Here is a 27,810-nt window from a genome sequence, read left to right as displayed (position 1 = left end):
CCGATGAAGCTGACTTTCATCAGTCTTGCCTACACACCATCAGTCAAAAATCCGACCGCGTCCAACGCGGTGACGTAAAACACTGCGACGTGCTGAGAAAAATTAAGTTCAATGCTTCCGAGCATGCGTTGACTTGATTCTGAGCATGCGCGGATTTTTGACCGATGGACTTCTACACAGACGATCTGTTTTTTTTATCGTTTTTTTTTTTTTATCCATAGGAAAATTTTAAAACGTTTTATTTTTTTTCACCAATGGAAAACAAACCGATGGGGCCCACACACGATCGGTTTGTCTGATGAAAACGGTCCATCGGTCTGTTTTCATCAGACAAACCGATCGTGTGTACAGGGCTTTAAGCTTCACGAAGTGCTGAAGCCTGCTAGCAGCTTACTTAAAGTGCCAATCAGCACTCCTATTAGTATCTGTGTTAAAAATTAAAAAACTAGAGCTGAATGGTACCTTAAAAGCTTACTGAAAGCTCTGAAAATGCTTTGTGAAAGCTTGCTGTTCACACTGCTTACACTAGCTGAAGCCTGTGTGAACAAATAAGTTTCTACTCATTCCCTACCCCAAGCATCTAATTTCTTCCCTATCCAAAATAAAAAATAAATAATTTAGGTTTATAAAAACTGCATGATGTGATCATAGTCAATCACAACAGAATTAAATATAGCGAACTGGTTGTAGCAACTGATCTCAGGAGCAGGGCTATTTTAATGCTTGGACAACCCTGGGCACTGCCCAGGAGCCCCAAGTGCATGGGGAGGAGACCCCATGATAATCTTGCTTTACATCACATTTGCCAACTGTCCTGGATTTGCTGGGACAGTCACATTTTTTTTCTAAGCAGTCCTGCCTAAGTTGGCCGTGTCCCGGGTAGCATCCCGGAACATGCACTGTGCCGTTCTGGTCCCAGTATTGTACCCTCCTGGCCCCCCCTTCCGACCTCTGGCCAAATGCGGTACTGCACGTCAAATTAGCTTGAATTCTGCTTGTTTTGCGAGACCACACTCGCAAACCGAGACAGAATATTTTTTTTAAAGTTGCTTGTTATTCCTTTAACCGCGTTACTCGTAAACCGAGGTTCCACTGTACTAAGGTAGACTTAGCCTACATAAAATAAGTTAAACTCTAACACAGGGCTCGACAAAATCCGGTCGCCCGGTCGCAATTGCGACAAGAAATTGTGACCTGGCGCCCAGGGAAGCTTAGGCCTGCCGAAGTCCGCAAAGCCGCGGCCTCAATTACCGGCGGGCACGGGCTTTGCGGCCTTCTGCAGGCCTAAGCTTCCTTCTGTGATCTGGCGCCATCTTGTGGTGGCTGTTGGCATTACAAGTAAAACAGCAGTTCTAATGTGTTTTTCACTGCTTTCACTGCCATCTCCTTCCCTCTAATTAGAGCCCCCAAACATTATATATATTTTTTATTCTAAGGCCCCGTACACACGACCGGATCTGATCAGCCATCAGATCAAAATCCGCCAGAGGATTTATCCGCTGGAAACGGTCTGGTGGACCGTTTCCAGCGGAAATCCTCTCGTGTGTACAAGGCCTAAGACCCTAGAGAATAAAATAGCAGTCGTTGCAATACTTTCTGTCACACCGTATTTGCGCAGCGGTCTTACAAGCGCACTTTTTTTGGGAAAAAATACACTTTTTTAAATAAAAAAATAAGTTAACAGTAAAGTTAGCCCAATTTTTTTTATTGTGAAAGCCAATGTTATGCCGAGTAAATTGATACCCAACATGTCACGCTTCAAAATTGCGTCTGCTCGTGGAACAGCGACAAACTTTTACCCTTTAAAATCTCCATAGGTCGACGTTTAAAAAATTCTACAGGTTGCATGTTTTGAGTTACAGAGGAGGTCTAGGGCTAGAATTATTGCTCTCACTCTACCAATCGCGGTGATACCTCACATGTGTGGTTTGAATACCGTTTACATATGCGGGCGCTACTCACATATGTGTTCGCCTCTGCGCACGAGCTTGGCGGGACGGGGCGCGTTTTCTGGCTCCTAACTTTTTTAGCTGGCTCCTAGATTCCAAGCAAATTTGTCAAACCCTGGTCTAACATTACATTGTTTGCACCATAGAGGCCATGCAAACACATGGCAGAAGTAACTTGTTCTGACATTAAATTATGCATTGATTCTTTTCAGAGACATCTCCAGGCAAAACAGCTTTACTTGTCTTCTTCAAAAGAAATGCTTGAGGCCCCGTACACACGACAGAGGAACTCGACGTGCTTGGCGGGCCAGCTTCTCCCATAGAAGAACGAGGACAACGAGAAAATAGAGAACATGTTCTCTATTTTCTCGTCGAGTTCCTCGGCGGCTCCATCGAGCCAAAACTGTACAGACGACAGAGATTCTCGGCAGAATCCGGGTTTTGACCGAGTTTCTCTGTGAATTCTGCCGAGAATCTCTGTCGTGTGTACGAGGCCTTAGTCTTAGATGTAGCAATGTTTGTTTCCACAGAATGCAGCACAAAGATTTTATCGCACTGAATACTGCAGTCAAGTGAATATAGTGTATGCTACAATCACCTCTCAGAGCTAGTTGGAAATATTGGGCTAGATTCACATAGATTTCGGCGGGCGTAGCGTATCTCAGATACACTACGCCGCCGTAAGTTAGAGCTGCAGGTCCTGTATTCACAAAGAAGTTGCGCTCTAACTTACGGCGGCGTAGTGTAACCGGGGGCCGGCGTAAGCCCGCCTAATTCAAGATAGGCTGGTTGGGGGCGTGTTCTATGCAAAATACTATTTACCCCACGTATTTGACGTTTCTAACGAACGGCGCATGCGCCCTCCGTGGACATATCCCAATGCGCATGCTCCAAATTACGCCGCAAAGACTCATTGGTTTCGACGTGAACGTAACTTACGCCCAGCCCCATTCACGGACGACTTACGCAAACGACGTAAAACGTGAAAAATTCAACGCGGTTCCGAAGTCCATACTTAACATTGGCTGCGCCATGTTTTTGGTGGTTTATCTTTACGCCTGAAAACGCCTTACGTAAACGGCGTATCTTTACTGCGACGGCCGGGCGTACGTTCGTGAATAGGCGTATCTAGCTGATTTACATATTCTAGGCGTAAATCAGTATACACGCCCCTAGCGGCCAGGGTAAATATGCAGTTAAGATACGACGGCGTAGGAGACTTACGGCGGTCGTATCTTAGCAATATTTAAGCTTATCTCAGTTTGAGAATACGCTTAAATATACGACGACGGCGGGGATTCGGACTTACGACGGTGTATCTACTGATACGCCCGCCGTAAGTCTACATGAATCTGGCCCAAAGTGTTTGGGTGGCCATAGACATGAAGATATTTGTCAGAGAGTGACAGGGAAGGAGACATCTATGCTAGACTTCTTTGCCTTAAGTCCTACTCAGAGGGAGAATTTCTTGGAAACGGCATAATCTTTATGTGCGAATAAACTCCTTTGGCTGCCCAAGGTGGTCATTATAGCTCTCTAGAGCAGCCTTGCTCAACCAGGGTTCCATGGAACCTGAGGTAGGGTTGCCACCTGTCGGGGATTCACCCAGACAGTTCAGGTTTGGCATCATGCGTCCAGGTATTGGACTGTCTGAAACCCGGACACATTATTCAGACAGGACTATGGCTTCCAGATACATCTGGATGAGAGGTGCTGACTGCCAAGGGGTGAGTGTCAGCATGCTGGCCGCTCGGCTTTTGGGATGCTGGATATGGCGTTTGGCTTGTTATTGTCCCGATCTCCACATGCCGATGTTCTATGTGAGTAGATTGGATTGCCTGTCTGGTTAATGAAGTATTTTTAATGGAGAGCACTAGATCAGGTTTTATTGTTTTGAGGGATACTCAACGTATAATGGAGTTATCCTTGTGGGTGGATGAGAGTGAGATCTCAGCTGCCAATAAAATTACGCATGACGTCAAAAGGGGGCGGGGTCACCAGTTACCTTACCGGGTGGCCCTGCCCTTGCCTATATATAAAAGCTGTCAAAGGGAAGAGAGAGCAGTCGACGGGAGGCCTCCCATGGAGGCGGAGCGTTTCCATTTTTGCTGTTTTTCGGCGTGATTGACGGTGGATTTACATCGTGGGACACTTTGTTTTGTTTTTTATTTTTTGTCTTTTTCTTGTGGTTTTTACTTTTTCACACTTTTTTTGGTGAATGGGTAAGGGTACGATGTACCCAATACCTATTCACATGGGGGGGGCCCTTATCTTATCTTGAGTTTGACACCCTAGTTTTAGGGTAAAAAGATTGAGAAAGGCTGATTTACATAGTACTGTACTTCAATATATGAGCAAGCCAACCATACATGCTTAACTGACATCTAACCAGAGGCGTTGCTAGGGGGGTGCAGGGGGTGCGGTCCGCACCGGGTGACACCCACTAGAGGGGTGACACCATCCCGTTGTTTTTTTTTTTTTTTTTAGCTGACATGCCCAGCCTGCCCTGTGCAATCCCAGCCTGCCCTGTACCACCCCAGCCTGCTCTGTGCCACCCCAGCCTGCCCTGTACCACCCCAGCCTGCCCTGTACCACCCCAGCCTGCCCTGTATCACCCCAGCCTGCCCTGTACCACCCCAGCCTGCCCTGTACCACCCCAAACAGCCCTATACCACCCCAACCTGCCCTGTACCCCCCCAAACAGCTCTGTACCACCCCAGCCTGCCATATACCACCCCAGCCTGCCCTATACCACCCCAGCCTGCCCTGTACCCCCCCCCCAAACAGTCCTGTACCACCCAGCCTGCCCTGTGCCACCACAGACTGCCCTGTACCACCCCAAACTTTCCCATGCCACCCCAACTTGCCCTGTGCCACCCTAACTTGCCCTGTACCAACCCAATCTGCCCTATGCCACCATAACTTGCCCTATACCACCCCAACCTGCCCAATGCCACCCTAACTTGCCCTGTACCACCCCAACCTTTCCCATGCCATCCCAACTTGCCCTATGCCACCCTAACTTGCACTATACCACCCCAACCTGCCCTGTACCACCCTAACTTGCCCTATACCACCCCAACCTGCCCTATGCAACCCTAACTTGCCCTATACCACCCCAAACTACCCTATATCACCCCAACATGCCCTATACCACCTTAACCTGTCCTATACCACCCCACTACACCAACCTGCCACTATACCACTCTATACTAACCTAACCTGTCACTATACTGCCCTATACTATCATTTACAGGGGCTGGTTTGGGGTGCGCCCCGTTCCCGTGCGCTGCCTGCTTGGTGCTGGGCAGCCTAGACAGAGGGGGGTGACACCATGTTTTACAGCACCGGGTGACACCAACCCTAGTGACGCCACTGCATCTAACCAATAGCTGTGGTTGCAGGTGGTCGAATTATTCAGCCAATCACCATTGTTTGTCTGTCGCCAGCCAAAGAGCATGCTTTCTTCTTGTTAGCTTAAATGACATCACAGGCCTTTACCTCTGACCCCCTAAAAATATTGTTTACTTGTACTTGGTTATTTTCCAGCAGGATATACAAGTCTCTTGACTCTGGTAGGAGAACGATGATTCGATTGTCTTTTATTGTGATTGGCAGCTGAGGAACTAATGCAACCTGCTGAACAGGTTTCCTAATTCTCTGAATACAGGCGTCCTAAAAACATGAAGCAGATTTAAAAAAATAGACGCAAGTCTATTATAAAAAAAAATAAAAACTTTCTAGGTAGCCCAAATATTCTTTCAATTTTAATCTCCAATTCAGTATTTTGAGAAATCCATAGTTCAATATTGATTTAGGACTGTGTTCCCTTTAACCACTTAAGACCCGGACCTTTAGGCAGCTAAAGGACCCGGACAGTTTTTGCGATTCAGCACTGCGACGATTTAACTGACAATTGTGCGGTCGTGCGACGTGGCTCCCAAACAAAATTGGCGTCCTTTTTTCCCCACAAATAGAGATTTCTTTTGGTGGTATTTGATCACCTCTGCGTTTTTTATTTTTTGCGCTATAAACAAAAATAGAGCGACAATTTTGAAAAAAATGAATATATTTTACTTTTTAATAAATATCCCCCAAAAATATATAAAAACATTGTTTTTCCTCAATTTAGGCCGATACGTATTCTTCTACATATTTTTGGTAAAAAAAAAAAAAAAAAATCGCAATAAGCGTTTATCGGTTGGTTAGGTGACCAGGCTGTGCTTCTCTATCCGCAGCAGAGAAAAGTCAGGTCGGCCAATAATGCGACTCCCCAGTCCTAAGAACCATGTGTCCAGGGTCTGATTTCCCATTAGGCACTGTAGACATGTGCCTACAAGCACCCTTCCTAGAGGGGCGCCTGTGTTTATGATTTTTTTTAACCCTTTCACTGCCAGACCTGACAGCAGGGGGTTTCACACAAAATCCGATGGCTGCAGCCACCAGGATTGTGTGTGAAACAGACAGGTAGACTCCTGCCTGTCGGGTGGAAGTGTTCGGGCGGCTGCGAAGCGGCATGATTTCTTCCACACTGCCCTGGTACTGCCTCCCAATGGCGTCACTGGTGGGGGCCAAAGGGGGCCATGGCCCCCCCAACATTATACTGTGCCCCCCAATTAAATAAAATGGACACTGGGAATGCAGGGGACAGGTATGGACTGAGCCGCCGTATTGCTGGCTCTGGCTCCTCCTCCACCTCCTGAGTCTACTTCCGGCCACTGGTTGCTGGAGCCGACTCGCATCTAGCAACCAGTCACATCAGAGCCAGCATTGATAGTTCTCTCCCCCCTCCTTCCTCTCTCGCACGGAATGATGAGAGAGGAGACACAGCCGATCTGCTCCTTCTCCCCTCCCCCGTGTGTGCTTCGAGGGAAGTCAAGTGTGAAACTAATGAGCTCAGACTTCCCACGTTACACACACAGGAGAGGGGAGAAGTGCCCCCCCCGCGCATGCACCCCTGTCATGTATTCTGGGCTCCACTTGCCCATCCGTGGGCCCGGGGCTGACATGGTGGCTGCTGACGGGTGGAGGGGAGGGGAAACAGTGGACTCACGTCCACTCTCCTCCCCTTCTTGCTGTGACATTTATGACATCACTTCCGGGTCACTCTGTCAAGTTTTTGAGGCCCCCTGTAACAATACGCCAAAATTAGTTTCAGGTTTATGGATCGCAACTGCGGAGACTTCTCAGGTTCGAACCCAGGTTTCACTCTTAACTCAGTTGAGAGTTTGAGTTCTATCATCACAGCCTCACTAAAGTAAATAGTGCTTATTCCAGCATAAGCAACATAAAAGTAAATCTTGGTACCAATGGTATAGAACAGGTATAAGGATAGGTGTAGCCGCAGTACTGGGACTGCACACTAGAGGTCAGTAATGAACACAGGCATAGAAGCAAAGCAGGTAACTGGTATCTATAGCAGTGAGCATAACATGTGAGCTGCAGATCAAACTTGAGTGAAACTCCTTAGTACTTTAGCATAGCAGTGAACATAACTTGGAAGCAAGCAGCAAGTATAGAGATCAGCATTTAGTAATTTCTATAGCAGAGTACTTGCAGTTGCAGATAACTGGGCATGGATCTGCGTCCTGGGAGCCTGGACCTGGTTGATGAGAGCGGTAGCTGCAAACAAGGAGTCCTGGTGATCCAGTTCAGGAAGCTGGAGCTCAGTTCAGGTGAGTCTGGAAGCCCAGCTGACAGTGGCGTTCTGTCAGCAATAGAGGAACACCTTCCTGTCAGTGCTGGGAGTTTAAATAGGCCGCACAGGAGCGAACCAGGAAGTACCACTAGGTGGCGCACCTCCGCAACCACCGTGGGGAGCAAGGCTGCAGGAAGTGAGAGGCTATTCAGAAAGAAGGAAGAGAGTTGACTGGGAAAGAAGCAACTATAGTTGTACTTAGTGCAAAGTTATTGGTGTGACGTTACACCCCCACATATAGGCACGTACAAACGTAAATACAAGAGTTGGGGGTGCCTACATGTGAAAACGCTGATTGCGATACATATGTTACATATCGCCACACACGTCGGAGTGAGAGCAATAAATCTAGCACAAAACCTCCTCCGTAACACTAAACTGATGACCTATAGGGGGGCTTTTGAAGTGTCATCTATAGAAAATATAAGGCACTAAAGTCAGGGGCGTATTTGCCTGGAGGCGAAAGAGGTGTATACCTTGGGCGGTATTTGTTAGGGGGAGCGGCGTCTGTATCGGGATGATGCCAGTATAGTTTTTTAAAGCCTTCAGTTGCCTCTTGTGTAATACCAATCAGAGCGGCTTACTAGCCAATTGATTGCTATTACAAGCAGCAGGAGGGGACGCCCCCCCCCCCACTTCCGTCGCCTTCTGCAGTTCTCCCATCCCACTGAAAAACCAGAGCGACCAGCCAGCCAGTCCGCCCCGTGGCTGGACAGCCAAGCAAAGCTGGGACCGGCTGTTCCTAACAGGAAACCGGAGGCGATGACATGACATCACTTCCGGTTTATTTGGAAACAATTGGTGACTGTTTGATAAATCTAAAGCATTCAAAAACTGTTGATCTTGGTGTTTTGAATGCTTTTAAGTGCAGAGGGGGTATTCGGGATCTTATAGACCCCCAATCCCTCCATAAAGAGGACCTGTCACATACCGACTGCGGTCACAAGGGATGTTTACACTTATGCCAGCAATAAAAGTGATAAATAAAATGAAAAAATGTATAATTAAAAAAATATATTTAAGTGCCCCCGCAGAGACGAACACGCGTTTTGGCCCTGCACGCACCCCAAACAGCAATCGCCTTCATGACCAGGCCATTTGTTTGCGATATGGCGCTGCATTACTTTAACCACTTAAGGACCGCTGCACGACGATATACGTTGGCAGAATGGCACGGCTGGGCACATCAACGTATATGTACATTGCCCTTTAAGCCCAGCCATGGGGTCCGAAGCTCCGTGACCGCGGGACCCGTGGACCCGATCACCGCTGGAGTCCTGAGATCGGTCCCTAGGGCTGAAGAACGGGGAGAGCTTTATGTAAACACAGCTTCCCCGTTCTTCACTGTGGCGGTGTCATCGATCGTGTGATCCCTTTTATAGGGGGACACGATCGATGACGTCACAGCCACATCCCCCTACAGTTAGAAACACATATTAGGTCACACATAACCCCTTCAGCGCCCCCTGTGGTTATCTCCCAAACTGCAACTGTCTTTTCCACAGTAAACAATGCATTTTAAATGCATTTTTTGCTGTGAAAATGACAATGGTCCCAAAAATGTGTCAAAATTGTCCGATGTGTCCACCATAATGTCGCAGTCACGAAAATAATCGCTGTTCGCCGCCATTAGTAGTAAAAAAAAAAAATAATGAATAAAAATGCAATAAAACTATCCCCTATTTTGTAAACGCTATAAATTTTGCGCAAACCAACCGATAAACGATTATTGCGATTTTTTTTACCAAAAATAGGTAGAAGAATACGTATCGGCCTAAACTGAGGAAAACATTTTTTTTTTATATATTTTTGGGGGATATTTATTACAGCAAAAAGTAAAAAACATTGCATTTTTTTTCAAAATGGTCGCTCTATTTTTGTTTATAGCGCAAAAAATAAAAACCGCAGAGGTGATCAAATACCACCAAAAGAAAGCTCTATTTGTGGGAAAAAAAGGACGCCAATTTTGTTTGGGAGCCACGTCGCGCGACCGCGCAATTGTCAGTTAAACCGACGCAGTGCCGATTTGCAAAAAGGGGCCTGGTCCTTTAGCTGCATTTTGGTCCGGGGCTTAAGACCCCATTCACACCTGAGCGACAGCCGCGTTCGGCGGTAGCGGCGTATTTTGCCGCGGGTGTGAAACTTTCAATTTTTTTTTTTTCTTTCAAAAGTCTTCCCATTGCTGTCCCACTGTCGCCTGAAAAAAAGGGTCCGGGACTTTTTTTCAGGCGACAGGCGTTCGGCGTCTATGAGATGTGAACCATCTCCATAGACAGCAATGGGAATTCTCCCCTCTAGCGGCAGAAGCGTCCGGCGTCGGGCGTTTTGTCGCTCAGGTGTGAATGCAGCCTTAGTGGTTAAGATCCCTTTCACACTGGGACGTTTTTCAGGCGCCTTAAAAAAAAGCGACTGGAAAGCGCCTAAAAGAAGCTGCATCTGCAATCCCAATGTGAAAGCCCGAGTGCTTTCACACTAAAAAGCCCCAGTGTGAAAGGGGTCTTAGCGGAGCTTTACCAGCGTTTTTCGGGCGCTGGCAATGTGAAAGGGCTCTGAAAGCACTCGGGCTTTCACATTGAGATTGCAGATGAGGCTTCTTTCAGGTGCTTGACAGGGGCTTTTTTTTAACGCCAAAGAGCCTGAAAAACGCCCCAGTGTCAAGGGGGTCTAACTGACAATTGCGCGGTCATGCAACTGTATACCCAAAAAAATGGATGTCCTTTTTTTCCCACAACTAGAGCTTTTGGTGGTATTTGATCACCTCTGCGGTTTTTATTTTTTGCACTATAAACAAAAAAAGCCGACAATTTTGAGAAAATATATATATATAGGGCTGGATTCAGAAAGATCAGCGGATCTTTTTGCTGGCGTAATCTCAGATACGTTACGCCGCCATAAATCTGGGCGCAAGTTCTGTATGCAGAAAGAACTTGCGCCCTTAGTTACGGCGGCGTAACGTATGTGGGCCGACGTAAGCCCGCCTAATTCAAATGGGGATGTTGGGGGCGTGTTTTATTTAAATTTCACTTGACCCGGCGTATTTGACAGTTTTTATGAACGGCGCATGCGCCGTTCGTGAAAAAATCCCAGTGCGCATGCTCGAAATTACGTCGCAAAGCCTCATTGGTATCAACGTGAATGTAACTTACGCAAAGGCCTATTCGCGAACAACGTAAAATTTTCAAAACTCGGCGTGGGAACAACGTCCATACTTAACATTAGCTACGCCTCATATAGCAGGGGTAACTTTACGCCGGAAAAAGCCTAACGTAAACGACGTAAAAAAATGCGCCGGCGGGACGTACGTTTCTGAATCAGCGTAAATACCTAATTAGCATATTCCTCGCGGAACTATACGGAAGCGCCACCTAGCGGCCAGCGTAAATATTGCAGCCTAAGATACGACGGTGTAAGACACTTACACTTCTTTGAATCAGGCGCATAGATACGACCGGCCATAGATACGACGGCGTATCATGACATACGCCGTCGTATCTCCTATCTGAATCCGGGCCATAGCTCTTACTTTCTGCTACCGGTATAAAACACATCCAATAAAAATGTTTTAAAAAATCGAATTTCTTTATCAATTTTGGCCAATGTGTATTTTGCTACATAAATTTGTAAAAAAAAAATCCCAATAAGGGTATTTTGATTGGTTTGTGCAAATCACACTGGGGTGGCTTGAGAGGTGCTTTTCAGGCGCTATTTTTAGCGATAAACGCTGGCATAGGGGGGCGGCCCCTTATGGAAGGGCGCACGCACATTAAAGGTTTGGCATGTTGGGTATCTATTTACTCGGTGCAACCTAAACTTTTATATTTTATCAAACATCTGGGTAGCTTATTGCATTTTTTTGCTCTAAAATGCTAAAATTTTACGTTTTTCCAGACCTTTGTGTTAATTTCTCTCAAAATAAAAAATAAATAAAAAAATTGTCGGTCTTACTGTTTTTTTTTTTGGGGGGGGGGGGGGGCTTCAGAATTCTCATCCTATTGGCTGCTGAGCTGTAAATCCTGATTGTATCTCTTTATCAGGATGATACAATGTAAGAACTAAGAAGACAATGGTACAATATAAGAAGTGATTATACATCCCCTGTGATTACTGTATTGATGATCGGATGGTGTGATCGGATGATGGGAGTGATTGACCCCCCCAATAAATGATGTTGGGGGAGGGGAGGGGAGCAGTGTGAATACCGCAGAGCGGACACCCCGCAGACACAATAGCTGTGGCTGGCGGCGGCAGTTCCCGGGCTGTACGGTAGGGGGCGCTGGTCGCCGGGCTCTCATTCTGCGGACGGAAGGGGAAGAGAGAGGCAGCGCAGTGCTGGGCAGAGCTGGGATCGCGCTGGATGGGACTGGCCGCTCTGTGTTTTCAGCTCGTTTCTCTTTCTCCTTCCTTAGTGATCGCAGGGATCTCGGCTGACCATGGATCTTGTACAGAGGGGTGATGTTGTGGGGGTTGTGGTTCTGAGGGTGTGATCTGATCGTCCTGTGTGTCCCCTGTGCCAGGAATCGCGGTGACATCCGTCCAGGTGACATAGAGGTATATAGAGGGATCCTGATCGCCGCTCCTCGTCCCCGGATTGGCTCTCTGTTCTGTGGATTGGATCCCATTGCTGAAACATGGAGGCTGTGATAGAGAAGGAGTGCAGTGCCCTGGGGGGGCTCTTCCAGACCATCATCAGTGATATGAAGGTAAGAGAGAAGGTGGAATCCCATCCATCCAGGATTGGGGGGGGGGGGGGGGTCGGTGGTTGGTCGATGGATGGGGGTGATCGGGTGCAGGTGCCTAAGAGCGTTCTATGATTGGGCTTTATTTTGTGGTGATATGGTGCAGGAGCATTCTATGATTTGGCAATATATCTGGTGAGGGTGCCACCAAGCATTCTATGACCAGGCAATGTATGGAGAGATCTGGTGTAGGTGCCACAGAGCATTTTATGACTGGGCAATGTTTGGGGCGATCGGGCGTCTAAGAATGTTCCATCATGGTTTGGCAATCTGGTGTAGGTGCCACCAAGCGTTCTTTGATTGGGCTTCATTTTGAGGTGATCTGGTGCAGGAGCGTGCTATGATTTGGCCATATATCTGGTGAGGATGCCACCAAGCATTCTATGACCGGGCCATGTATAGTGGGGAGATCTGGTGAAGGTTCTACCAAGTGTTCTACGATTGGGCAACGTATGGGGAGACCTGGTGTAGGTGCCACCAGGCGTTCTATGACTGGGCTGTGTATGGGGGGCGCAAAGAATCTGGGAAGATGTCCAAAGAGCGTTCTATGATTATATATTGGGCAATCGGTGTTGGTGCCACCAAGCGCTCTATGACTGCACAATGTATAGGGAGATCTGGTGCAGGTGCCACCAAGCGTTCTTGACTGGGCAATGTATGGTGATATGTGATGTAGGTGCCACCAAGCATTCTATGACCGGGCAATGTATAGTGGAGAGATCTGGTGAAGGTTCTACGATTGGGCAACGTATGGGGAGACTTGGTGTAGGTGCCACCAGGGGTTCTATGACTGGGCTGTGTATGGGGGCGCCAAGAATCTGGGAAGATGTCCAAAGAGCGGTCTATGATTCAGCAATATATCGGGCAATCGGTGTAGGTGCCACCAAGCGCTCTTGACTGGGCAATGTATAGGGAGATCTGTTGCAGGTGCCACCAAGCGTTCTTGACTGGGCAATGTATGGTGATATGTGATGTAGGTGCCACCAAGCATTCGATGACTGCGCAATGTATGGGGAGATCTGTTGCAGGTGCCACCAAGCGTTCTTGACTGTGCAATGTTTGGTGATATGTGATGTAGGTACCACCAAGCATTCTATGACTGGGCAATGCATGATGAAATCGGGTGTAGGTCCCCCCCCCAAGCGTTCTATGACTGCGCAATGTATGGGGAGATCTGGTGTAGGTGCCACCAGGGGTTCTATGACTGGGCTGTGTATGGGGCACAAAGAATCTGGGAAGATGTCCAAAGAGCATTCTATGATTCGGCAATATATCTGGCAATCAGTGTAGGTGCCACCAAGCGTTGTTGACTGGGCAATGTATGATGAGATCCGTTTGGTAGGCTCCCCCCCAAGCGTTCTATGATCGGGCAATGTATGGTGATGTAGGTGCCACCAAGCATTCTATGATTGGGCAATGTGTAGGGAGGTATGTAGGTGGCACCAAGCATTTTATGACTGGGCAATGCATGGTGAGATCCGGTGTAGGTTCCCCCAAGCATTCTATGATCGGGCAATGTATGGTGATGTAGGTGCCACCAAGCATTCTATGATTGGGCAATGTGTAGGGAGGTATGTAGGTGGCACCAAGCATTTTATGACTGGGCAATGCATGGTGAGATCCGGTGTAGGTTCCCCCAAGCATTCTATGATCGGGCAATGTATGGTGATGTAGGTGCCACCAAGCATTCTATGATTGGGCAATGTGTGGGGAGGTATGTAGGTGCCACCAAGCATTTTATGACTGGGCAATGTGTAGGGAGGTATGTAGGTGGCACCAAGCATTTTATGACTGGGCAATGCATGGTGAGATCCGGTGTAGGTTCCCCCAAGCGTTCTATGACTGCGCAATGTATGGGGAGATCTGGTGCAGGTGCCAACAAGCATTCTGTGACCAGGCAATGTATGGGGAAATATGGTGTACGTGCCATCAAGCTTTCTATGATTGGGCAATGTATTTGGAGATTTGGTGTAGGTGCCAAAGAGCGTTCTATGATTTGGCAATGTTGTATGGGGGAGACCTGGTGTAGGTGCCACCAGGCGTTCTATGACTGGGCTGTGTATGGGGCACAAAGAATCTGGGAAGGTGTCCAAAGAGCGTTCTATGATTCGGCAATAAATCGGGCAATTGGTGTAGGTGCCACCAAGCGTTATTGACATGGCAATGTATGATGAGATCCATTTTGTAGGTTCCCCCACAAGCGTTCTATTACTGGACAATGTATGGTGATATGTGATGTAGGTGCCACCAAGCATTCTATGATCGGGCAATATATCGGGAGGTGTGGTGTAACATTCTATGACTGGGCAATGCATGTTGAGATCCGGTGTAGTGTCCCCCCCCCCCCCCCCCCAAGTGTTCTATGACTGCGCAATGTATAAGGAGATATGGTGCAGGTGCCACCAAGCATTCTATGATTGGGGAAATATGGTGTAGGTGCCATCAAGCTTTCTATGATTGGGCAATGTATTTGGAGATCTGGTGTAGGTGCCAACAAGCGTTCTGTGACTGGGCAATATCTGGGGAGGTCTGGTGTAGGTGCCACCAAGCATGCTAGAATTTGGCAATGTATAGGGCTATCTGGTTTAGGTGCCACCAAGTGACTTGGCGATGTATGGTGCGAATTGGTGTAGATGCCACCTAGTGTTTAATGGCTGGGCAGTGTATAGGAAGATCTGGTATAGGTGTTACCAAGTGTTCTTGACTGGGCAATGTATGATGAGATCCATTTGTAGGCCCCCCCAAGTGTTCCTATGACTGGGTGTTATGTGATGTAGGTGCCACCAAGCATTCTATGATCGGGCAATGCATGGTGAGATTTGGCACAGGTGCCACCAAGCGTTCTTGACTGGGCAATGTATGATGAGATCCGTTTGTAGGTTCCCCCCCCCCCCCCAAGTGTTCCTATGACTGGGTGTTATGTGATGTAGGTGCCACCAAGCATTCTATGATCGGGCAATGCATGGTGAGATTTGGCGCAGGTGCCACCAAGCGTTCTTGACTGGGCAATGTATGATGAGATCTGGTGCATAGCATACTAGCTCATTATGAAGTACTTACCTGAGATCGAAGCCCCCGCAGCAGTGCTCGTTGCCCTCCTCCGTCAGCGCCATCATCTTCAAGAGTGACTTCCGCATATCGCAGCTCCGGAGCCGCGATGACGTCACTCCCGCGCATACGCGGGGGGTGCCGCCACTAGACATCGGTGCCTTTCGTTTGCAAATATCTCCTAAACCGTGTAGGTTTAGGAGATATTTGTTGCACCTACAGATAAGCCTTAATCTAGGGTTACCTGTAGGTTCAAGCGGAATTAAACCCATCCACAAAACAGTTTCATCTGCAGGTAGTGCCGGAAATGTAATGCTCCCATTGGTTGTGCTCTCAACCAAACTGTCAAACCATCCAATGGCTGGTGTCATAACTGATCACATGTGCAGCACCATGGCAGTTGTAGATTAAACAGAGGCAAAGATGGCGGCTTCCTTGGCTGAAAACGATAGGAGGGTTTACTTACACTTTAAAGTGGTCTGTAAGGGTATAATATTATTCTATTCCATCCCTGAGCAGGAGGTCGTGGTCCCAGTCAGAGGGATCCGCGGGCCACTGGTTGGGCACCCCTGATTTAAATCAAGCCTTTTTACTAGTGATTTAAATCAAATCCACCCTGCTGAGAAAAAAAAAAATCATATTCATTTAAATTCATGATAGTCGAATAAAATACAATTATTTATTTAAAAAAAAAAAAAAATATATATATATATATATATATATATATATATATATATATATATATATATATATATATATATATATATATATATATATATATATATATATATATATTAATTAAATAATTCAGTTTCGGCCAAGTGCATCCTGAATTTTTGGTTTAGACACCAGGATTTTAATTTCGGTGCACCACTAATGGAAACCAATCAGCTTCCAGGTTTGAGCCCTGATTCACACTGACGGTAGAAATGAAATCGCGTGAGTTCGGCTGAACTCGTGCGATTTCATACCCGCCTGTCAGTCCTGACATATGTCAGTAGGAATCGCACCCCGATGTCCCCAAAAGTAGTACAGAAACCACTTTTGGGAATTGGTGCCGCGCCGCAAATACGACGTTGCACTGATTCGGACGGTGCCATTGCCGGTGATCTGCCGATATGGTTCCGGCTAACGTGAAAGTTCCTGCGCAGGAGCAATCTGATCTGCCAATATGGTTCCGGCTAACGAGAAAGTTCCTTCAAGGACTGCGCAAGCGCAAACTTTCAGACGGAAATCTCCGAACCTCGGCCGGCGTCCAGGGCGACGTGGATTTTGAGGAAAGTGGCCAGTCGGCCTCACATCCTCGCTTCGCTTGGATGGCTCGCTCCGCTCGCTCGGCCTCCTGGCTCTTTTTTTAACTTCCTCCAATCCACGGGGATGTTAAAGAATGAGCCTGGATGCCGGGCGAGGTTCGGAGATTTCCGTCGGAAAGTTTGCACCTGCGCAGTCCTTGAAGGAACTTTCACGTTAGGGGAACCTTAAGGTCAAGTCACCGGCAATAGCTGCCAATTTGGCATGCGATTTGACATGTCAAATGACATCAATGGGAATTTAGGCTTCATGTCAAAGCTTAAAGGGATACTTGCCTCCACTGTGCAGCTCGTTTTGCACAGAGTGGCCCCCGAATGTCCTCTTCTGGGGTCCCCTCGGCAACTCTCGCGGCCCCTCCCCGCATTAGATAACCCCCCCTTGGAGAAGCGCTCCATAGACGTCGAGTGTATGATTCAGCCCCACCCCCCACATCATTGGATTTGATTGACAGCAGTGGCAGCCAATGGCTGCACTGCTGTCAATCTATCCAATCAACGCCAGGACTCCGTGGACAGGAGGACGGGGGGGTCGTGCCGAGCAGGTGAACAGGCTTAGGTAAGTAAAACTGGGGGGGGCTGGTGATTGCCAGGTGTTTTTCTCACCTTTAATGCATAGGACGCATTAAGGTGAAAAAACACGAACCTTTACAACCCTTTATACTGGTTGCCGACCAGCCGCAGCAGTTCTGCTCTCCTGCGCGAGAGCCCGTAGCTCTACGTCGGCAGGCGAAGCGGCCACTAGGGGCGCTCGCTCCTGACTCCCGCGCGATCACCCGCTCGTTACAGAGCGAGAACCGGGAGCTGTGTGTCTAAAAACCGCAGAGGTGATCAAATGCCACCAAAAAAGGACGCCAATTTTGTTTGGGAGCCACGTCGCACGACCGCGCAATTGTCAGTCAAAGCGACGCAGTGCCGAATCGCAAAAAGTGCTCTGGTCTTTGACCAGCAATATGGTCCGGGGGTTAAGTGGTTAATTGAACAAGCTGACGTTAGAAGCTCATTGGCTATCATGCACAGCTGCACCAGATTTTGCGCTGTACGGTTTTCGTAACCCCACAGTCAGCGCAGACGCAGCATTTATGTGCGTAAATAATAATGTGGTTCAGGACAATTCCAATGACTCCCATAGGGCAGATCGGATCCCTCGAGCCTGTAACAGAGGATGATTGATTTTTCTAAAACATTCTCTAATATCAATGTCCGTTAAAAGATTTTTGATGTTTTAACCCCTTCACTGCAAAGGGAGCTGATTGGAACGAGCGTGTGCTCAGGCTCTTCTCCGCGCTGGACTGCAGCGTGTCTGTATGCAGCGATCGTTTCACACGGGGATCTGCTTCCCTCTGGGTGTCTTCTCATTATTCATTACCTTCCACCACACCGATGGATAACATTCAGTGCATGTGTTTGCATTGGCTGTGCTGGCGTCATTATACGCGTAGTGCTGCGTTTTGGCGTATTGTGTCTCAGGCTGCAGTTGTTGGGGGCTGCGAATAAACAGCTGATTACATTGAGTCGGGGGAGGGGTGGAGAGAAACAGGTGGCAGAACAGGATTTCTGCAGAGTCCGTACCCTCCGTGGGCAGATGGCGTTTCTTTTCGTAGGCTAGCGATTTTTAACAGTTTGATTATGTTACTAAAAATTGCGAGCTTCACTTTGCCGAACAGGAAAAGGATCGCTAAACAAATGGCTGCCCAGGGTTTAGTCTGCCATTCAACCCGCACACAACTGTGTAATTGTATGCGATTAGGTGCTGCAGCTATAGTGTACACCAGGGGTAGGCAACCCGAGGCCCTCCAGCTGTTGCAGAACTCCCATTATGCCTCTGGGAGTAATTGTAACTGCCAGCCTTGCAATGCCTCATGGGAAATGTAGTTCAACAGCTGGAGGGCCCCATAAAACCTTATGGGGCAGATCCTCAAAGATCTGCACCGGCGAAGCGTATCTGAGATACGCTACGCCGCCGTAACTTACCTGGCTTTGGTTTGAATCCAGAAAGAATTTGCGCCGTAAGTTACGGCGGCGTAGTGTATTTCTCGCGGCGTAAGGGTGCGGAATTCAAATGCGGCGAGTAGGGGGCGTGTTTCATTTAAATGAAGCGCGTCCCCGCGCCGAACGAACTGCGCATGCCCCATCCGTCAAAACTCCCAGGGTGCATTGCTCCAAATGACGTCGCAAGGACGTCATTGTTTTCTTCGTGAACGTAAATGGCGTCCAGCCCCATTCACGGACGACTTACGCAAACGACGTAACATTTTCAAAATGTATACGCGGGAACGACAGCCATATTTAACATTGCGTACGCCACCAGATAGCAGCTTTAACTATACGCCGTAAAAAGCCGAACGGAAACGACGTAAAAGAATGCGACGGCCGCTCGTACGTTCGTGGATCGTCGGAAAAAGCTAATTTGCATACTCGACGCGGATTACGACGTGAACGCCACCCAAAAATTGCATCTTAGATACGACGGCGTACTAAGGCGTACGCCTGTCGGATCTAACACAGATGCTGTTGTATCTTGTTTTTGTGGATACCAAAACAAAGATACGACGCGCAAAATTTGGAATTACGGGGCGTAATTTCTTTGAGGATCTGCCCCTATATTTTTTAATCTGCACCATCCGGGGCATTGTTTTTCTTTTTCCTTTGCATGACCTGCTGGACAAAGTTTTAAGCTTCATCATCGTGCCTTTTTATCCCTTTGAGGGGTACTTCCTTCCACGCGCCATCCGCTCGAAGTAGGGGGTCTCTACCTCTCCCTTTGGGGTCATCTGTTTGATTCACTTCTACCGAGAGGTTACATCCAGGTGTCACGTGTGGCCTTCACCATTCAGCCGTTGGACAAGTCGAGTGGATCCCATCATGGACCATCCATGCGTTCGTGATCTGTTGTCACTGACAGGCAGATCCTCTCGATCCCGTATTAGTATTTTACCTACTTCCTGTCCATGATGATCAACGTGGCCACATGTTTTTCAGCTTTTTACCCATTTATTGATGGACATTCATCTGCACATTACCTGTTGTTTTTCCTTATTTCACATTTCTGTCTATATCACCCACTTGTTACCTTGGTCACTTTAGGTGACATTATTAGCGCCACATATTTTTTCTATCACTTGCCCAATTTTTGTCACATTGTTGTGTAGCTGCTTATTATTCACTTGTTTAGATTGGCGCAATTTTCTTCCTTTTTTTTGTTTGTGCGTTTATTAACGTGACAGAGACACTCTTCAATTGCTGTTTTTGTTCGGATAATTCAGTGCAGGGATGTTCTTCTCTTACAATAAAATAATGAAAATCGCCTTGCGTTTCCTGATCTATAATTGATACGTTGGATGTTATTATTGATCTGTTCTCTCTGTCGTTGTTCATGATGATCAGAATTTGGATCATCAGCACAGAAGACGTCTCCATCACTAAAATCAGCCAACACGTCTCCGCGATGTTGGGGGCAGGGCTCTGATCATGTTGCTAGGGTCCTGAGAACGAGCCGTATCCACCGCGGTCAGCGTGTCCGAGAACGTTTACCCTCACTCATGTGTCAGCCCTTCTCTTCATTATAGTCGGATTTTCTGCTCATGTTTACTTGTTAATATTCGATGCGTCGCCTGAGGAAAAATACCACTGAGGTCCGTGTGTGTATAGAGTACACCGTGTGTGTAGAATATATATATGTGTGTGTGTGTGTGTGTGTGTGTGTGTGTGTGTATGTATATAGAGTACACCGTGTTTGTGTGTGTGTATAATATATATATGTGTGTGTGTGTGTACATCTTTTGTTCCATCTTCAATCCCCTCTTATTGCTTTCAGCCCCCCAACCCCCACCTTCTCCTTACCTGTCTCCTCCTCTACCCTCCTCCTATCCATCTTTCTTCCACCTCTGCCCTTTCCCTCCTTGTTATCTCTGTCTCCCCCTACACCCTCTACCCCCCCCCCCTCTTTACCATCACCCCCTTCTTATCTCTGTCTCCACTTTTACCCTCTACCCTTCCTCTCTTCCCCCTTTACCCTCACCCCCTATTTATCTCTGCCGCTTCTACCTTCCTTCTCTCCCCCTCTCCATCTCTTCCACCTCCCACTCTTTTCCTCCTTGTTATCTCTGTCTCCCCCTCCCCCCCTTCACCCTCTACCCTCACCGCCTCCTTATCTCTATCTCCCCCCTACACCCTCTACTCTCACCTTTTCCTTATCTCTGTCTCCCCCCTACACCCTCTACTCTCACCTTTTCCTTATCTCTGTCTCCCCCCTACACCCTCTACTCTCACCGTCTCCTTATCTCTGTCTCCCCCCTACACCCTCTACTCTCACCTTCTCCTTATCTCTGTCTCCCCCCTACACCCTCTACTCTCACCTTCTCCTTATCTCTGTCTCCCCCCTACACCCTCTACTCTCACCTTCTCCTTATCTCTGTCTCCCCCATACACCCTCTACTCTCGCCGTCTCTCTTTATCTGTCTCCCCCCCTCTACCCTCAGCGTCTCCTTATCTCTGTCTTCCCCTCCACCTTCTACCCCCCCCTTTACCTTCACCCCCTTCATCTCTCCCCCTCTACCCTTCCTCTCTTCCCCCTATTTATCTCTGCCGCCTCTACCTTCCTTCTCTCCCCCTCTCCATCTCTCTTCCACCTCCTGCCCTTTTCCTCCTTGTTATCTCTGTCCCCCCCATACACCCTCTACTCTCACCGTCTCCTTATCTGTCTCCCCCTCTACCCTCAGCGTCTTCCCTCTCCCTCCCTACCGCCTCCTTATCTCTGTCTTCCCCCTCCACCTTCTACCCCCCTTTACCTTCACCCCCTTCATCTCTCCCCCTTTACCCTCGCCCACTATATCTCTCTGCCACCCCTCCCCCTTCTACCCACCCTATCGCCCTCATTTTCATCCCATATCCTCTCCCTCCTTGCTATCTCTACCTCCTCTTCCCCCCCCCCCTTCTCTCTTTTTGCTATCTATGTGTATCTTACTCTCCCCCTCTTTGCTCTCACGCACGCCCCCCCCCCCCCCCCCTTTTTGCTATCTCTATAAACCTCTGTCACTCTATCTTCAGTATCAGTATGTCACTCCTCCTCTATCCTCCAGTATCTCCCTCCTCCTCCTCTCTCCTCCAGTATCTCCCTCCTCGTTCCCTCTCCTCCAGTATCTCCCTCCTCGTTCCCTCTCCTCCAGTATCTCCCTCCTCGTTCCCTCTCCTCCAGTATCTCCCTCCTCGTTCCCTCTCCTCCAGTATCTCCCTCCTCCTCGTTCCCTCTCCTCCAGTATCTCCCTCCTCCTCGCTCCCTCTCCTCCAGTATCTCCCTCCTCCTCGCTCCCTCTCCTCCAGTATCTCCCTCCTCCTCGCTCCCTCTCCTCCAGTATCTCTCCCTCCTCCTCGCTCCCTCTCCTCCAGTATCTCTCCCTCCTCCTCCTCCTCGCTCCCTCTCCTCCAGTATCTCTCCCTCCTCCTCCTCCTCGCTCCCTCTCCTCCAGTATCTCTCCCTCCTCCTCGCTCCCTCTCCTCCAGTATCTCTCCCTCCTCCTCGCTCCCTCTCCTCCAGTATCTCTCCCTCCTCCTCGCTCCCTCCTCCTCGCTCCCTCTCCTCCAGTATCTCTCCCTCCTCCTCGCTCCCTCTCCTCCAGTATCTCCCTCCTCCTCGTTCCCTCTCCTCCAGTATCTCCCTCCTCCTCGCTCCCTCTCCTCCAGTATCTCTCCCTCCTCCTCGCTCCCTCTCCTCCAGTATCTCTCCCTCCTCCTCGCTCCCTCTCCTCCAGTATCTCCCTCCTCCTCGCTCCCTCTATCCTCCAGTATCTCCCTCCTCCTCGTTCCCTCTATCCTCCAGTATCTCCCTCCTCCTCGCTCCCTCTCCTCCAGTATCTCTCCCTCCTCCTCGCTCCCTCTCCTCCAGTATCTCTCCCTCCTCCTCGTTCCCTCTCCTCCAGTATCTCCCTCCTCCTCTATCCTTCAGTATCTCCCTCCTCCTCGTTCCCTCTATCCTCCAGTATCTCCCTCCTCCTCGCTCCCTCTCCTCCAGTATCTCTCCCTCCTCCTCGCTCCCTCTCCTCCAGTATCTCTCCCTCCTCCTCGCTCCCTCTCCTCCAGTATCTCTCCCTCCTCCTCGCTCCCTCTCCTCCAGTATCTCCCTCCTCCTCGCTCCCTCTCCTCCAGTATCTCCCTCCTCCTCGCTCCCTCTCCTCCAGTATCTCCCTCCTCCTCGCTCCCTCTCCTCCAGTATCTCCCTCCTCCTCGTTCCCTCTCCTCCAGTATCTCCCTCCTCCTAGCTCCCTCTCCTCCAGTATCTCCCTCCTCCTCGCTCCCTCTCCTCCTCCAGTATCTCCCTCCTCCTCGCTCCCTCTCCTCCAGTATCTCCCTCCTCCTCGCTCCCTCTCCTCCAGTATCTCTCCCTCCTCCTCGCTCCCTCTCCTCCAGTATCTCTCCCTCCTCCTCGCTCCCTCTCCTCCAGTATCTCTCCCTCCTCCTCGCTCCCTCTCCTCCAGTATCTCTCCCTCCTCCTCGCTCCCTCTCCTCCAGTATCTCTCCCTCCTCCTCGCTCCCTCTCCTCCAGTATCTCTCCCTCCTCCTCGCTCCCTCTCCTCCAGTATCTCTCCCTCCTCCTCGCTCCCTCTCCTCCAGTATCTCTCCCTCCTCCTCGCTCCCTCTCCTCCAGTATCTCTCCCTCCTCCTCGCTCCCTCTCCTCCAGTATCTCTCCCTCCTCCTCGCTCCCTCTCCTCCAGTATCTCTCCCTCCTCCTCGCTCCCTCTCCTCCAGTATCTCTCCCTCCTCCTCGCTCCCTCTCCTCCAGTATCTCTCCCTCCTCCTCGCTCCCTCTCCTCCAGTATCTCTCCCTCCTCCTCGCTCCCTCTCCTCCAGTATCTCTCCCTCCTCCTCGCTCCCTCTCCTCCAGTATCTCTCCCTCTCCTCCAGTATCTCTCCCTCCTCCTCGCTCCCTCTCCTCCAGTATCTCTCCCTCCTCCTCGCTCCCTCTCCTCCAGTATCTCTCCCTCCTCCTCGCTCCCTCTCCTCCAGTATCTCTCCCTCCTCCTCGCTCCCTCTCCTCCAGTATCTCTCCCTCCTCCTCGCTCCCTCTCCTCCAGTATCTCTCCCTCCTCCTCGTTCCCTCTCCTCCAGTATCTCTCCCTCCTCCTCGCTCCCTCTCCTCCAGTATCTCTCCCTCCTCCTCGCTCCCTCTCCTCCAGTATCTCTCCCTCCTCCTCGCTCCCTCTCCTCCAGTATCTCTCCCTCCTCCTCGCTCCCTCTCCTCCAGTATCTCTCCCTCCTCCTCGCTCCCTCTCCTCCAGTATCTCTCCCTCCTCCTCGCTCCCTCTCCTCCAGTATCTCTCCCTCCTCCTCGCTCCCTCTCCTCCAGTATCTCTCCCTCCTCCTCCTCGCTCCCTCTCCTCCAGTATCTCTCCCTCCTCCTCCTCGCTCCCTCTCCTCCAGTATCTCTCCCTCCTCCTCCTCGCTCCCTCTCCTCCAGTATCTCTCCCTCCTCCTCCTCGCTCCCTCTCCTCCAGTATCTCTCCCTCCTCCTCCTCGCTCCCTCTCCTCCAGTATCTCTCCCTCCTCCTCCTCGCTCCCTCTCCTCCAGTATCTCTCCCTCCTCCTCCTCGCTCCCTCTCCTCCAGTATCTCTCCCTCCTCCTCCTCGCTCCCTCTCCTCCAGTATCTCTCCCTCCTCCTCCTCGCTCCCTCTCCTCCAGTATCTCTCCCTCCTCCTCCTCGCTCCCTCTCCTCCAGTATCTCTCCCTCCTCCTCCTCGCTCCCTCTCCTCCAGTATCTCTCCCTCCTCCTCCTCGCTCCCTCTCCTCCAGTATCTCTCCCTCCTCCTCCTCGCTCCCTCTCCTCCAGTATCTCTCCCTCCTCCTCCTCGCTCCCTCTCCTCCAGTATCTCTCCCTCCTCCTCCTCGCTCCCTCTATCCTCCAGTATCTCTCCCTCCTCCTCCTCGCTCCCTCTCCTCCAGTATCTCTCCCTCCTCCTCCTCGCTCCCTCTCCTCCAGTATCTCTCCCTCCTCCTCCTCGCTCCCTCTCCTCCAGTATCTCTCCCTCCTCCTCCTCGCTCCCTCTATCCTCCAGTATCTCTCCCTCCTCCTCCTCGCTCCCTCTATCCTCCAGTATCTCTCCCTCCTCCTCCTCGCTCCCTCTATCCTCCAGTATCTCTCCCTCCTCCTCCTCGCTCCCTCTATCCTCCAGTATCTCTCCCTCCTCCTCCTCGCTCCCTCTATCCTCCAGTATCTCTCCCTCCTCCTCCTCGCTCCCTCTATCCTCCAGTATCTCTCCCTCCTCCTCCTCGCTCCCTCTATCCTCCAGTATCTCTCCCTCCTCCTCCTCGCTCCCTCTATCCTCCAGTATCTCTCCCTCCTCATCTCTGCCTCCACTTACTCTCTCCTTGCTATCTCCCCCCCCCCCCCACTCTCTGTTTCTGTCTAAGCCCCCATTCACACCAGAGCACATGTCGCTCATTTTCCAAAGGGTGACAACGCTCAAGATAAAGTATCCTTTTATCCCTAATAGGCCCATTTACACCCGAATGTTGTCACTTGTTGGCTTTGTTGAAGCTAAAAAAAAAACGCAAGCTTCTTTGCAAAAGATTCACGCTTCTTTGGTCCCAAACTTTAATGGGAGTGCGCCTGAAAACGGTTGGAAAAAATGTGTGTTTTTCAAGCGCTCCCATTTAATAGTCTATGGGGCCAAAAATGTGTAATTTTTCCTTCTGTACTCCGCAAAACGCCTGTCTATGTCAATGGGGCCATTTGTTTTGTCTTTTTATGTCATATTTGACTGTCCTTTGTCGATCCCTATCTTGATCGTCTTTCTACCTCGTACCCATCCACCATTTCTCTTTGTGAGATCTTTTCAGGAGTAATTACTCCCAGATGTGTTCTTCTCGTCTGTAATGTTTTTGCTGTTCAGGTAGAGTCTGGGGTCCCGGATTAGATGGTATTTTCACATTACTCGGCTAAAAATTGGATTATGTGCTCATAATCTAAGTGGATAATATGCGCTCCTCGGTGACTCGGAAGAGCTGCTTCATTAACAGTCGGTATTAGGAGATCATGTGACTTGCTGAAAGACCTGAGTTATAGGATTTTCCAAAATTGGAGGTTACTGAGTTATAATTGTCTATAGCATGCGTTCTCAACCTTTTATCCCAAAGGATCCCTTGAAGTAATTTTAAAGCCTTGGGGAAGACTTGCTCAAATTAATTTACGGGGGGGGGGGGTCTGGGGGAAGAATGACCTTCTGTCGGTGGTCTGGGGGAAGAATGCCCCTTCTGTTGGTGGTCTGGGGGGGGGGGAGAATGCCCCTTCTGTTGGTGGTCTGGGGGGGGGGGGAGAATGCCCCTTCTGTTGGTGGTCTGGGGGGGGGGGGGGAATGCCCCTGCTGTTGGTGGTCTGGGGGGGGGGAGAGAATGCCCCTTCTGTTGGTGGTCTGGGGGGGGGGGGAGAGAATGCCCCTTCTGTTGGTGGTCTGGGGGGGGGGGGGGGGAGAGAATGCCCCTTCTGTTGGTGGTCTGGGGGGGGGGGGGAGAGAATGCCCCTTCTGTTGGTGGTCTGGGGGGGGGGGAGAGAATGCCCCTGCTGTTGGTGGTCTGGGGGGGGGGAGAATGCCCCTGCTGTTGGTGGTCTGGGGGGGGGGGGGAATGCCCCTGCTGTTGGTGGTCTGGGGGGGGGGGAGAGAATGCCCCTTCTGTTGGTGGTCTGGGGGGGGGGGGGAGAGAATGCCCCTTCTGTTGGTGGTCTGGGGGGGGGGGAGAGAATGCCCCTTCTGTTGGTGGTCTGGGGGGGGGAGAGAATGCCCCTTCTGTTGGTGGTCGGGGGGGGGGGGGGGAGAGAGAATGCCCCTTCTGTTGGTGGTCTGGGGGGGGGGGAGAGAATGCCCCTTCTGTTGGTGGTCTGGGGGGGGGGGGGGAGAATGCCCCTTCTGTTGGTGGTCTGGGGGGGGGGGGGGGAGAATGCCCCTTCTGTTGGTGGTCTGGGGGGGGGGGGGAGAATGCCCCTTCCGTTGGGGGTCTGGGGGGGGGGGGGGAGAATGCCCCTTCCGTTGGTGGTCTGGGGGGGGTGAGGGTAGAATGCCCCTTCCGTTGGTGGTCTGGGGGGGGGGGAGGCTAGGATGCCCCTTCCGTTGGTGGTCTGGGGGGGGGGGGAGGGTAGGATGCCCCTTCCGTTGGTGGTCTGGGGGGGGGGGGAGAGAATGCCCCTTCCGTTGGTGGTCTGGGGGGGGGGGGGAGAGAATGCCCCTTCCGTTGGTGGTCTGGGGGATGTCTCTTCCGTTGGTGGGCGGGTGGAAGAGTGCCCCTTCTGTTGGTGGTGGAAAGAATGTCCCTTGCATCTGTTGGAGGTCGAAGAGGGGGGGGGGGGAAGGTCCATTACTTCTGTTGGAGGTCGGGGCGGGTGGCATTTCGCTGGTGGTCCGAATGCCACCCTTCCAAACGGATAAAAAGATGATTGGTCTCATGCTGCTAGCTCTGCTAAATGGTGTTGGACCTGGAACTATACAGGCGCCATTAAATGGGAAGTCCATCAGCCATGGAGCAAGGAAACTGAAAAACAGTGATGCTGAACCTTGGCACCCCAGATGTTTTGGAACTACATTTCCCATGATGCTCATGCACTCTGCAGTGTAGTGAAGCATCATGGGAAATATAGTTCCAAAACATCTGGGGTGCCAAGGTTTGCCATCCCTACTCTAGAGTTACCAGAGGATTCCCCCCGTGGAACCGGGGTTGAGAATGGCACATAAGTCTGTAGGCTGCTAGTCTTGTATGGCATGGAATGTGCTTTGATCTGGAAGTTAGGAGATTTGAGTGGGTGCTTGACCCAGAGTGCAGGTTCAGCACTTTTCTTCCCTTTTTTTTTTTTTTTGTGGTGAATGGAACTTTTATTAGTGCTTTATGATGTAGAAGGAGGATTATGTTATTGTTACAATGCAGAGGTGTTTCTGATGAACTCAGGGCTTGTGTACACTGGTGAATCTCTGATGTTCTTCAAAGCTGATCTTCAGGCACCTAACACAGGTGGGAGTTATGTGTTCATTAACCGCTTCCATACCGGGCACTTACGCCCCTTCCTGCCCAAGCCAATTTTCAGCTTTCAGC

General features: G+C 50.1%; 1 protein-coding gene across 8 annotated transcripts in view; it reads left to right on the top strand.

Annotated features, from left to right (window-relative positions):
• The first annotated feature begins 11,919 nt into the window (after positions 1-11,919).
• Positions 11,920-27,810, top strand: part of MTSS1 (MTSS I-BAR domain containing 1) — a 246,656-nt gene continuing 230,765 nt past the window's right edge. For 5 of the 8 annotated variants that reach the window (XM_040354946.1, XM_040354942.1, XM_040354947.1 and 2 more), the window contains exon 1: positions 11,920-12,347. In XM_040354946.1, coding sequence (XP_040210880.1) covers positions 12,276-12,347 — 72 coding nt within the window. In that variant the 5' untranslated portion in view covers positions 11,920-12,275. The remainder of the gene's footprint in view (positions 12,348-27,810) is intronic. The other 3 variants (XM_040354945.1, XM_040354943.1, XM_040354948.1) reach the window with 1 other exon arrangement.

The sequence above is a fragment of the Rana temporaria genome, chromosome 5 (genome assembly GCF_905171775.1).
Source record: "Rana temporaria chromosome 5, aRanTem1.1, whole genome shotgun sequence".
NCBI classification, from domain to species: domain Eukaryota; kingdom Metazoa; phylum Chordata; class Amphibia; order Anura; family Ranidae; genus Rana; species Rana temporaria.
The sequence above is the reverse complement of the archived record's forward strand: the minus strand, read 5'-3'. Positions and strand labels throughout refer to the sequence as shown.